The 13,465-nt window shown below is 39.3% G+C and overlaps 1 protein-coding gene across 1 annotated transcript in view; it reads right to left on the bottom strand.

Annotated features, from left to right (window-relative positions):
* The window catches only part of LOC138961778 (proto-oncogene tyrosine-protein kinase ROS-like), a 230,927-nt gene that overhangs the window by 103,095 nt on the left and 114,367 nt on the right, over positions 1-13,465 (bottom strand). Inside the window, exons 5-7 of the mRNA XM_070333450.1 lie at positions 9,701-9,761; positions 8,300-8,523; positions 3,726-3,813 (exon numbers count right to left, since the gene is read on the bottom strand). Of these exons, the coding sequence (XP_070189551.1) occupies positions 3,726-3,813; positions 8,300-8,523; positions 9,701-9,761 (373 nt within the window). The remainder of the gene's footprint in view (positions 1-3,725; positions 3,814-8,299; positions 8,524-9,700; positions 9,762-13,465) is intronic.

The following is a 13,465-nucleotide window of genomic DNA, read 5'->3' as shown; positions in this document are numbered from 1 at the left end:
GTATTTGACTGTCAAACAGTTTAAAAATGTATCAGGAGAATATTCCCCAATACTCCAAAGAAGTTTGAGGATAGCTGATACTCCCTTTCTCGCGCGATCAGCAAGGTCGTTTAGAGTGTGGGAAAAAGAGATTCTTGTGGACATATAGACTCCTAAATATTTATACATGTTTACAACTTTCACTTCACTATCACCAAAGAACCATTTTTCTCGTAATGCTAGATGACCACCGTTTCTAAACACAACTATGTTCGATTTAGCCATATTTACGACTACCTCAAGCTTCTTTGAGGTGGTCAATAAAACATTTAGCTGGTTTTGCAAACCGATGACACTATCAGAGATTAAAACCACATCATCCGCAAACAACAAAATCAATAATTCGACTAAATCCGGTGACAATTGAATACCGTGTCTTCCATTTGCCATAATGTCTTTGGTTAATTCGTTAATAAACAATGAGAACAAAATCGGTGAGCAGTTTTCACCCTGTTTTAGGCCGACTGGACACATGAATACATCTGAAAGTTCACCTCCTGCTCGAACACACGTTTTCACTGTCGTATACATACTTTTAAGGGCTAAAACAATCTTTCCACACATGCCATTCTGATCCAGTACTTTCCATAGTTTATCCCTGTGAACAGAGTCAAACGCTTTCCGAAAATCTATAAAGGCTGCATACAGTTTTCTATGTCTCAACAACTGTTTCTGTACGATTCCAAACAGTGTAAATATGTGATCTACTGTAGAGTGATCTTGGCGAAAACCAGCTTGCTCCTCCCCAACAACTTCGTTCTCTTCTATCCAATCAGAAATACGTTTATTCAAAATAAAACTATATAATTTGCTGCATACATTCAACAACGAAACACCTCTATAATTATCCGGTGAATCAATATCTCCTTTCTTATGAATTGGGTGCAAAATCGAGTGTGACCATTCATCGGGAAACAAACCGTTGTCAAATAAATGATTAAAAAAATTGGTCAAAAAAGGCAAAAGTATATCAATACCATTCTTATAAAACTCGTTAATCAACCCATCTGGGCCAGCTGCCTTTCCATTTTTTAGCGCCCGGGCTGCACGCATTACCTCATCATGTGTGATCAATTGGTTTAAAGAGTCACAATTTCTCAGCTCTCCTTGCTCAAAACTTTAATCACCTTTATTACCTGGGGTATTTGTTTCCGCAGGTGGTACGGTACCAAAAACATCACGAAAATGCTCATACCACTGTTCCATCGATATGTTGCATTGTCCACCAAGAGATGGTCGCACTGAACGGACTGTTTCCCAAAACTTTTTAGGGTCCTTTAAATTTGCATGCAATGACTCAACCACAGAATCTTTATATAATTCCTTTTTTTGCCTCAACAACTCTTTATATTCTCTGCGCTTCTGAGAATACTGCAATCTGTCTTCATCTTCGTCCGAATGGCTAGCCCTGCGAAGGAGTTGCCAAACAACTTGACGGCTCTGCCTACATTCAAGATCAAACCAAATTCTTCTTTTTTCTGAGCCGACAAATATAACCTTTCTCATGCATTCTCCAGCATAAAACAAACTTTCATTAAACTTTGCAAGCGACTGGTTGACATCAATATCAATGAGCACCGTTGCTTCTTCAATAATACCTTTAACATGGTCGCTCTGCATGTGACAGTGAAACTCTGCACATTTCTCTTCGTTCCATTGGTATTTCGAACAAGAATATTGTTTACCATGGGTTTTGGGGTAACACACGCCATTCTTAGTGGCAATAAACAATTCCACCAATAAATGTTTGGTCTCAACCATGGGCACAACTTTTAAATGTTCGCAAAGTGAACGTAATTTTTGAGAAACAATAAAATAATCAATAACGCTGCTGCCACTTTGTGATATGTATGTGAAATTTCCAGGGAAGCCTGCTTTCTGTAATCCATTCAGAATCACTAGACCAAATTCTTCGCAAATGTTAAGAAGGTATCGGCCAAACGCATTCACAACTTTGTCCATGGAAACTCTCGGCATCTTAAGGTCATCAATGTCACTGACGCGGGCAGTAATGTCGGAAAGATCAGCAATCGGGTCTGTGTTTTTTTCGTTCAGAGATGCAGTTCTTGAGTTCAAATCACCACAAATTATCATTGGCAGATCTCCACATTCCCTCACAGCTTCTAAAAGACTATCTTCAAGAAGTGAAACACCATTATATATATCTGTCTCTTCGTAATATGGGGCTGATTCTGGTGGGAGATAAGCACCGATTAGCAAACAGTCAGTGTCGATCCCCAAGACATGGTGAGACAACTTCAACACAATAATATTATCCGTTTCTATCTCAATCTGCTTAATGTACTTACACAACTCCTTTCTCACTAGAAACATAATTCCCCCCGATCGCCGCGCATGAATACTGTCTGACACTTTTACAGCTGGGGATAGGAAAATTACATGGGATTGACACTGTAATAACGAGTTCGGTACCAGTTCACTAAATGTTTCCGTGAAAAGGAGAATGTCGTACTTTAACAAGGTTGTGATATCTGTATAGAACACAGAGAGAGAGAGAGAGAGAGAGAGAGAGAGAGAGAGAGAGAGAGAGAGAGAGAGAGAGAGAGAGAGAGAGAGAGAGAGAGAGAGAGAGAGAGAGAGAGAGAGAGAGAGAGAGAGAGAGAGAGAGAGAGAGAGAGAGAGAGAGAGAGAAAAAGATATCAAATCAAATCAAATTTTATTTTACGAGGGTTGTGGCATAAGCGATACAAGAGAGAGAGAGAGAGAGAGAGAGAGAGAGAGAGAGAGAGAGAGAGAGAGAGGGAGGAGAGAGAGAGAAGAGAGAGAGAGAGAGAGAGAGACTGTTAGACACAGACATACATAGACAGACAGACAGACAGACAGACAGACAGACAGAGGTTAATATGCATGAATTACAGTACACCCGCACAGAGACGGTTGGAGGAGAGATTCCATACAAATCTCAAAGTCAGTCTGTTTGTTAGTGAGAACCATTTTCGCAAGGTGTCAGTCAGGCATACCCTTCACGAGAGACTCTAGAGTACACTACTTCACCCATACTGAGACACCAAAGCAAAGTTAGGACGCAAAAAAGATTGTGTCAAAATACTAAAGGGATATCACTTTTGCAGTATATAGACTCTGCACTAGAAAAATCACTAGCTCTGGGTAAAACCTCTTCTTCGAAGTAACGGAGGGTTTACACAGCAAAGTAGCTTGACGACCAAGTTGTGCAGAGTTCGTTTTGGCCGTCACCCCAGTGTTTGTGAAGATAGCAAGTCTGTCAATGATACTGATGCGGGGCTGAGTGTTCTGTTACTGCTATTGTACTTTTCTCGCTCTTCTGTTAGGTTTTGTGGGTCAATGATACTGACACGAGACTGAGAGCTTTTTATTCTGAATATACCCCCCCCACACATACACACACACACACAAAACATCGTCCCATGGAAGCGTGCACGCGTTCTTAAAACACATAGAAACACATACTGACATGGACACACAAACCACCAATCCACCCACACCACCACCACCACCACACTACAACACAACTAAACGCTTAACACAAACCTCCATGTGGCAGCGTGGTGATGGGAACAGTGGCGGGAGATTGCGACACAACACAACACGACACGACACGACACGACACGACACGACACGACAAAACAAACACCACTCCACAACACAACACAACACACCACACCACAACACAACACAACACCAACCTCCATGTGGCAGCGTGGTGATGGGAACAGTGGCGGGAGATTCAAATATGTGGCGCTGAAGAGGGGACACCACTGCCAGCACCTTGAACTGAAAGACAAAATTCAATGAAAGGTCTTACAATCTCAAAACACATGGGAGAAAATTGATATTTTACCCTCAATTCAATTCTAATGAGTATTCTTCTTGCGTCTCACCAGTGCACATCAGGAAGGCTCTAAGTACCCGCGTATGCAAAAGAATTTCGATGAGTTTCGGTAAAATGACGGGAGGGGCCGCCCTTTGTCGCTAAACGTCACTTCCTGTTTTGAGGGAGCCAGACCAAAGATATAGTTAGACTATTTATATATACATGGCCAGACCAACTGGAACTCAAGACCAGCAAAGTCAAGTGGCCTTGACATTTAAAGGTCCTTGTCTACATTTTTATACCGAAATCGCCATTTGACCATTAAAATGCAGAGTTTATTATCTACAAATATCAACGATACACCCCCTTTCGATCAGGAAAGACGAAGCCAGTGTAGCCGTTTGAAAATTCATTGTGGTATTCCAGCGTAGTACTCATGGTAGGATATCCTTTTTTGGAAAATGCCAAGCGCAAAACTCCTCTCAAATCCCGTGCATTTCGCGCGTTTAAAAAAAAGCGTGGACAGCGCTCCAGTGTCAAACTGTTGCTGCACTTGTTTGGGCGTGGCTATAAGCATAGTGACATGAATTTGATTGGTCAGTATTTTTAGGCAAAGCACATGTTCTCAGCAAACAGAAAACAAAATATTGGAAGCGTGAGTCACGCTACCCAAAAATAACATCTTTTTTTACATATTTTTTTTCTATAACTTTTTTCCCCATGGTTCATTCATCATCTGACATAACTTTTTAGCAAAATCTAACCATAAGATTATTGAAAAAAAGCAAAAATGTAGACGACCACCTTTTAAGGAAAAAGGTACGAAACCGGCTAGTCATATGTATTACAGTAGGAAATTTGAAACGGGCGAATTGGCCACAGCCGTTTTGGCTGAATGTTATTAACTGAGAGCCTTGAAAACAGTTGAAAACATGTCTATTTGTGTCTGTATGTCTGGGTTTTTTTGTGGTCTGTTTGTATCTACTTCCATCTGCATCTATTTCTATCTATTTCTAAGCAATCTCATACATGCATCTTGGAGATAAATAACGTAAATGTGTCTTTAAAGAAAACATGTGTTGTTTATTTATTGTTCAAGACTTATATAGTATGCTGTACTTAACCATTTTTGAAAGCGTGTCATCATGTATGAGTCATACAGTGTTACACATTACATGTGTCTGTTAACAACTGGGTTTTTTAATTTTTATTTAGTGTTCAAGATATAAGTGTCTATGATTGTATGTTTGAGCGCGAGACATTATGCGTGGGCGTGAATAACGACATGTTACAAATTTACTTCGATTCAGTGACAGCTGCAACGTTAACGTTAACAGATACAAGTAAACCATGTGCTTTTCATTCTTGGTTTACATTTGAATGTCATTTCCATTGTTTACAGTTGCTAAAACACAATCAAAATCGTGTTTTATATTATAATTATAATCATATTGAAAAACTGCAACATTCTAAAATCAAATATTTGGCCCCTTGTTAGCTAATCCTTTTTAGAGTTTCTCTTTTATTGTGTTAATCGTCAGCATCGATGTTAGCCATTTCGAACACCTCCCTTCCAAACTTCGGCCCCTCCCAGCCTCATGGACAACCATATACCGCCTTCGAGGGACAATCAACCCTGATTTTGTTCTAGCTTTACAGTAAAACCCTGTTAGTTCGGCCAAGAACCCCTATTTCTTGTAGATTTAAAGTGAAGCCGTTGTAATTCCGCCCAAACCTCCGCATTAATTTTCATCGGAATGAACAGCCACGTTAGTGAGACTGTGATCATACTCATAATAATCATACTCACTTATTTTCTTATGATGTTTTTATTTTTATTATGCATTCTTGTTCTTTTGATTGGAAATGAGTATTGTTACAATTTAATTTCCATATGGATTAATAAAATTGAGTTGAGTTGAGTTGAGTTGAATGCTAGAGAAAAAAATGAGAAAAAGATCGATTTTCAACGTCCCGCGACCGAGATAACAAGGTCAATTACAAATCCAAGCCCAGAAATGGTGTTCTAACGAGACTAGTTTTAGAAACATTTATCCTTTAATTTCCAAAGTTTGGATATAACATCCTTTAATTTCCAAAGTTTGGATATAACATCCTTTAATTTCCAAAGTTTGGCACTGAGGTTTGCTTAAACCCCATGTGTGCTATATGAACGACCAAAGATGAAAGAACCACAAATAGAAGACATACAATGCCCTTAGCGTATCACCAATTCTTGTCCCAAATAGAAATATTTTCTGAGAGGACGTTAACTCCCCCGGCCCCCCTTTTAGACATACAATGGCTTCTATTTCTGACAATCGTTCAAACCAAATATAACTTTCTCAAACGGAATTTAGCCTCAGGACAAAGAGAAGCGACGAGGACAATTGTACATTTTCCCTCAAATTAGTCACTTTACAGCAGCTCAGATAAAACCAAAGTTGCTCTCAAAGGATGTAAATAATTCAGCTGGGAATATAATCAGAGAAGGGAACAAAAATAGAACCTACAGTACAATTAACCCCGAAAAAATCCAAAATCTGGGTACAGCAGCTGAGTTTGTCAGCACATTCCGCATTGATCGAGACCAGCTGCTAACCGAGACTACACAAAAACCGGTCAATCGCAGTACAGTTTAGCGGTCACGTGGTCTTCAACAGAATTGGAAGAATGTATAAGAGATGAAAAACGGTCAATGCGAAGATAAAAAAAAAATGCAGTTAATGATTAGCAATAAGCATTGTCCAAATGTTGTCATTTGTGCAAAATCTGTGCTTGTGATCATCTACACCCGCTCCTCCCATAAAGAGAATAAAGCGTTGACACTTTTGTAGAACAGCTGAGATTTGTTGTTTGTTTGTTTGTTTGTTTGTCTGTCTGTCTGTCTGTCTGTCTGTCTGTCTGTCTGTCTGTCTGTCTGTCTGTCTGTCTGTCTGTCTGTCTGTCTGTCTGTCTCTCTGTCTGTTTGTTTGGTTGGTTGGTTGGTTGGTTGTTGTTTTATTTGTGCATCAGCCAAGTTCGTTATATGTACTTTTTAAGAAGTGCTGTGTCTCATTATCATTCACAATGTTATATAATCATTAAGTTATTCACGTACGCCTTGGTTTGCTTAAACAAATATTGCACGCCTTGCCTTGCCTTGTTCATTCTCTGGAGATACCGGCCCTTCTCATGTGAACGACACCACCACAGATTAAAACACGCAGTTATTAATTATATTTTAAATTAATATGATGGGAGCATGTCAAAAATCAGCAGCTTGACTGCGTCTCGTGTGTGTGATTTTTGTCCTGATTAGATTGGACAGATCAACACAGGTGTCCGTAACAAACGTTATCGAGCGAACAGTCTGTGCTCTGCAAAAAACACAGCAAGGCTGTAGATTTGTTGTTGTTGCAAGCGTCCAAGTGCAAGGATGCCAACTTATAATCCCACCATCTTTATCATCTTCTTCTTTGTATGGCTCTTCTCTTTTTTGTATCGATTCCTTTTCTGAGCATTGTTGGGAGTCTTATACCCCCTTTTTTTGTAAAAATAAAAAAGTCGATGATGATGATGTTTATATTTATTGTTGATATTTAGCCATTTACAGCGTTTTTGTTGCACATTTGTTTTTGTCATGTTATTTTGTGAATCACTGTGTACACGTGTTGAAATGCGAACGCATGTGTACGTGTTGGGATGCGTGTGTCGACTTAAACGGGAATAAACTTCACGGTGTTATTTTTTTTCTCTCCTCTTCTTCTTTGTATGGCTCTTCTCTTTTTTGGTATCGATTCTTTTTCTGAGCATCGTTGGGAGTCTTATATCCCCTTTTTGTTAAATTAAAAAGCTATTAAGGCATATATGTACACATACAAGCCCTTTGTGTACAATGGGTACTAAAATAGTAAATGGCAACATACTTTGTAAAAGTACCGCAGACCTTTCCGGACTTATCAAGACTGGCCGAATTCTGGAAGGAAAACTTAAACAAACCCATTTTTCTGCAAATAGAACCCTTACGACTCTTTTGCTTTACATTGTAGGGTGACCGAATCCTGGAAAACGTTCATCTTCCTGAACAAATGATCTTTCACAACTTTTTTTCAGAATTCCAAGGCAGAATTATATTTATTTAAAATAAATGTTATAGCATCGTTACGTCAGTGTCTATTTTAGTGAGTGTGTGTGTGTGTGTGCGTGCGTGTGCGTGTTTGTGCGCGTGTGCGTGTGTGTGTGTATGCGAGTGTATGTGTGGTGTGCGTGCGTGCGTGCGTGCGTGCGTGTGTGTGTGTGTGTGTGTGTGTGTGTGTGTGTGTGTGTGTTTGTGTGTGTGTGTGTGTGTGCTTGCGTGTGCGTGCGTGCGTGTGTGTGCGGTTGCCTTCGTGCGCGTTGTGTGCATGCGTTTATTCGTTTGTTTTACTCTTTTAAACGCAATGACCAAGTACACCAAAAACGTACCTGGTAGGTGACATACGGGTGTAGCTGTTTGATGTGCAGTGTACCCGGGGTAGAATAGTATCTGAAGTCTTTGTGTAGCTGCCAGTCACTGTTAGTTTCCATAACTTTCTTGTGGATGTGCAGTGTAACATTTTCCGATACCGTGTCTTTCCACTGTAGCACCACACTGGAGAAATTCTTGGATTCCCTGATCAGCGTGGGTTGAAGTAGCGGAGTCAGAGAATCTGAAACAAACAAGCGCACACGATTCATAATTGATAGTATGCATTAGTTCAATATAGGCATCAAAGATATGAAATAGTTAAAATATAATTTGCATTCATGGCTTTTTTGCATTTGTTCAAAAACACAGTCCTTTAACAGAAAAAGCAATATCAAGCAGAAAGTATCTTGCAAAAGTGTGCTCATGGGAGCTTATTTTATCATATAAACGTTAGAAAAAACAACCTTGTGACAAATACACAATCCATTTACACGTCTGTATTTCAAGTAAATAAGGTCAATTCAGCCTACAGTCTGCCAGGGCCTAATTTTCCTCTGCTCATGATGACAAAGTCACCCAAACTTTATTCTTGAAACGCTTTTGCGTTTGTTGTTTCCTATGTTAGAAATTTGAGAACTTACACGTGACGCTAATATTCCTGTTGTGGCATCTTTTTACATTTAGTCAAGTTTTGATTTGATTTTGAGATCAGACGCGTCTTAAACTTTGACAAATCGACTCCGGAAATAAAAACCACGTCACCTTCGAGCAGAACAAAAGAGGGACTCACACATTCTGTATCAAGGTTAGGAAAAATCGGTCAGGCTATTTCTGGGTAGTGTTGGAGGGAAAAGACATAAACGGGAAGGGATCATTAATAATTATTCAATAGAAAAAAGCACTTCAAAAGGAACTGATACGATAAAAAAAAAGCAAAGAAGAAAAGAAATAGGGACAACATCTCTGCTAAGGAAATTAAAATAAAGATGAAAGGAAAAAAAACCTTAAAATATTGTGTCAACGAGGCAACAACTTCCAATAATGGAGAAAGCAATGTTACAGGACCGACAAAATATAAACCCATAAAATAATAAACAAAAGAAAGGGGAAAAACAAAGAAGAAAAGAATATATCAGGACAGATTGCAAAAACTGAAGGACAACTATAAAAAGAAGACCGTTTCAGAACACGAACAGGAAGACTGTTAAGCCGTTCTAATAATGATTGAAAAAACCCACAAGTACCAGCACTTCAAATCTTCTGGAAACTACCAAACATCACAAAAAGTCAACCTAGATTGAAACGAGAGAGAGAGAGAGAGAGAGAGAGAGAGAGAGAGAGAGAGAGAGAGAGAGAGAGAGAGAGAGAGAGAGAGAGAGAGAGAGAGAGAGGGGGGTGGGGGAGAAATAGGTCCTTACCTTGAATAACTGCAGTGTACTCATCCAGGGCAAACACACAGCCTTGGTTGCAGTTCTTGATCTGAAAAGGATGGGGAAAACATAACGTCCTTGGCCAAGATACACACATGTGTGTGTGTGTTATAGAAATTCTCAGAAGGGGGTTAGGGGTGGGTGGGTAAATCTCAGTACTAAATGTATTTCTAGTTAAGCATTTAATTTATTTTCATAATCTAATTTAATGTCTTATTAATAATTCAAAATTAATAAGATCGTGTTAACCACCACAGATCGGTAAATATTTTACAGAGAATCATTCTGTTTGGACAAACACAACAAATCTACCCCCAGCCCTCCCCTTCCAAACCTCTTTGAAGCTTCTTATTTTGAGTGAGATTTTAAAAAAAAAAATTTTCGTAAATGACTTCTATCTTTATCCACGAAATAGTCTGAGAAAGAAAAACAACCCCACTCCGCACAGGAAACAGCCAGCCCGGATGTCGATTCATAATGTGTGTCGTGGCGAGAGGAAGAATGCTCTTATTCCACGTACAACTAGCCTGTAAGGATCTGTGGCGGTCAAATTAATCGCCGATTAGAGATTCTCATAAAGGGGGATTTGCATATATATCTTGGAAGAAAGAGGGGGGGGGGGTTACGGTGTGTATGAGTGGCGTCTGAAGCGCAGAAATGATACCTTCTGTTTTTTCTTGGAACCTTAATGCAACCTGAGGCTTAAAATTATACTCTGGGAAAAATTAATCTACATAATCAAAATGCGTGTGATAATGATAACGATTTCGACGAAAACATTAGGAACGATGATGAGGATGAGGATGACGACGACTACGCTGATTATAATGATGATGACGACGACGACGACGACGACGATGATGATGATGATGATAGCGACAATAATGAAGACGGTAATAATGATAGCAAGAAGCAAACGAACGCCCTTCCAGTTACTGCCGATGATATAAATAAACGATGTGTGTTCAGTTCACAAAGAGGCCGAGAGGATGAGACGACAGTCAAGATCGGAGGGCATGAACCAGACAGGTATAAAACATCTTTTCTTTATTTGGTGTTTAACGTCGTTTTCAACCACGAAGGTTATATCGCGACGGGAAAAGGGCGGAGATGGGATAGAGCCACTTGTCAATTGTTTCTTGTTCACAAAAGCACTAATCAAAAATTTGCTCCATGGGCTTGCAACGTAGTACAATATATTACCTTACTGGGAGAATGCAAGTTTCCAGTACAAAGGACTTAACATTTCTTACATACTGCTTGACTAAAATCTTTACAAACATTGACTATATTCTATACAAAAAACACTTAACAAGGGTAAAAGGAGAAACAGAATCCGTTAGTCGCCTCTTACGACATGCTGGGGAGCATCGGGTAAATTCGTCCCCCTAACCCGCGGGGGGTGTATAAAACAAAGGACAAGGCAGAACAGCACAAAACATCACACAACTCTGAGTTAAGTGGCAGGTAGACTGACAGTAACAAAGAGAATGTTGCGTGTGGAGACACCGACTTGGAAGACTACGTGGGCGTTTCTTTAAAAAAAAAGAAACGCCCACGCAGTCACGTGCTTATTAAAACCTACGCCCACGTTGTCGTGTGTGTGTGTGTGTGTGTGTGTGTGTGTGTGTGTGTGTGTGTGTGTGTGTGCGTGCGTGCGTGCGTGTGGTGGAGGGAGGGAGAGGGAGGTGGAGGGAGGGAGAAAGAGAGAGGGAGACAGACAGACAGAGAGAGAATGAGACAGAGTGAGAAATAGAGAAGACTACACTGTGAGTAAAAATGTGCGTGTCAGCGTGTTTGTCTGTCTCAGTCTATCTTCCTGTCAGTGTGCGCGCGATTGAAAATGATTGAAAATGATCAATATGTTTGATATACAGAAAGTGTTTTATTTAAATTGGATTGGACGGTTGCATGAAGCAGGTCGAGAAAATTGGAGTGCAATCCCAAAATGGCACATTCAACAATTAACAGATTTTAATCATTTGGCAAAAATTAATTGCACACAAAAGGAATTACAAGGAATCGAAAAAGTTCAAAATGATTTTTGGAAAGAGGTATTTTTGACATATCTTGATAATAAAAATAAAGTAGGTTTAGAGGAAGTTGACAGAAATGATGTTGGTAATCAACTGTTATTTAATAATAGACTGATTCAGTTTAAAGGTAAAGTGTTGGATTTTGTAAAATGGCGCCAGAAAGGTTTTAATGTTAAAAATGATTTGTTGAATGTTGAAAGAAATCAGTTTCTGTTATGTGAAGATGTTCAGATCACTGTGCAGCAAAACCCTGCAATAACCTTTTTTGAATACAACTCTGTGATGAATGCAATTCCAAAACAATGGAAAGATTGGATTGTAGACAACCCAGCACATATAGTTAATGTAGATATAATTGATGATGAATTGAATGTGTTTAAAAGCAAACCCAAGTTAATTAAGTTGTATTTAAAGAAAAAACGGAATTATAGCATTGAAAAATCTCATGCAATCAATTTTTGGAAAAGAAAACTAGATTTTGTTTTTGTCGAACAGACGTGGTTGTTGCCACGACAGGTGACAAAAGAAGTGCGCCTGCGTGTGTTGCAATGGAAAATTTGTCACAATTTATATCCCACCAATATTTTATTACATAAAATGAAAGTAAGTCAAACAAAAAACTGTAACGAGTGCCCACATATTCTGGATGTCATCGAACACTTTTTCTATGAGTGTCCCCGAATTAGAAGGTTTTGGACTTATATTGAAAAAATGTTGAACAGTCTGACAGGTCGGGCTTTCTTATTGTCTATTACAGGTGTATTATTCGGAATCGAAAAATGTCAGGAATCAGCGTTAATTAACCATGTTTTATTGATAGCAAAAATGTGCATTAGCAAAGTTAAGAAAACTAAATCGCATATTCCATTGGAAATTGTATTTCAACAAGAACTTGCGCTACGAAAGGTGTATCCCCATTGTCCTTAGTTAGATTGTTGTTGAATTAAAAAGTAATTTAATGGAAATGTAACCTGTAATGCAAAAGAAAACAAAATTAAAATTTCATAGAAAAAAAAGAAAGACCAATGAAGAAGGATATGCTCACCGCCCAAAAAGAAAGAAAAAAAAAAAAAAAAAAAAAAAAAGACGAAAGAGGCAAAAAAGATGGGTTGAAGCAACTTTGCATGCAACTGACGTCAAAAAAAAAAAAAAAAAAAAAAAAAAAAAAAGAGAGGACTACACTGTGAGTAAAAATGTGCGTGTCAGCGTGTTTGTCTGTCTCAGTCTATCTTCCTGTCAGTGTGCACGCGATGTCTTACGACGTGGTCGTGTTTGTGATCTTCAGAGTCATTTTCTTCGTGTACCTTGGACAGTCATCGCGGAAACGATCGCGTGTCCGATCTATGGAGCAGAAGTCATCAATATTACCCTCCCACTGACCATTTCTCCAGGACAGCGGTCAAGCTCCGATAAAAAGATTCCGACTGACCAAAGCCAGCCACCATTCGGACCTACGTGCCACCAAAGCGACTGACCGCCGATTCTTCTCGCTGTTTTGCACCCTGTCCTTTCTTCCTCGGGCGTCTGGTGCGTGATTTCGAACACAAAGTTGCTAAGGAAATAAAAGGAAGAAGAGAAAGAAAGAAGTAAAATAATGGGGTAAGAAGACACAAAGATACAAAGGAAGGGAAAGGAAAAAGAGAAAGAAAGAAAGAAAACAATGGGGGAAAGGGACGCGAAGTCGCAAAGGAGAGGTAAGAAGGAAACAATGGGGGGA

Source organism: Littorina saxatilis, linkage group LG3 (genome assembly GCF_037325665.1).
Source record: "Littorina saxatilis isolate snail1 linkage group LG3, US_GU_Lsax_2.0, whole genome shotgun sequence".
Lineage (NCBI taxonomy): Eukaryota > Metazoa > Mollusca > Gastropoda > Littorinimorpha > Littorinidae > Littorina > Littorina saxatilis.
The sequence above is the reverse complement of the archived record's forward strand: the minus strand, read 5'-3'. Positions and strand labels throughout refer to the sequence as shown.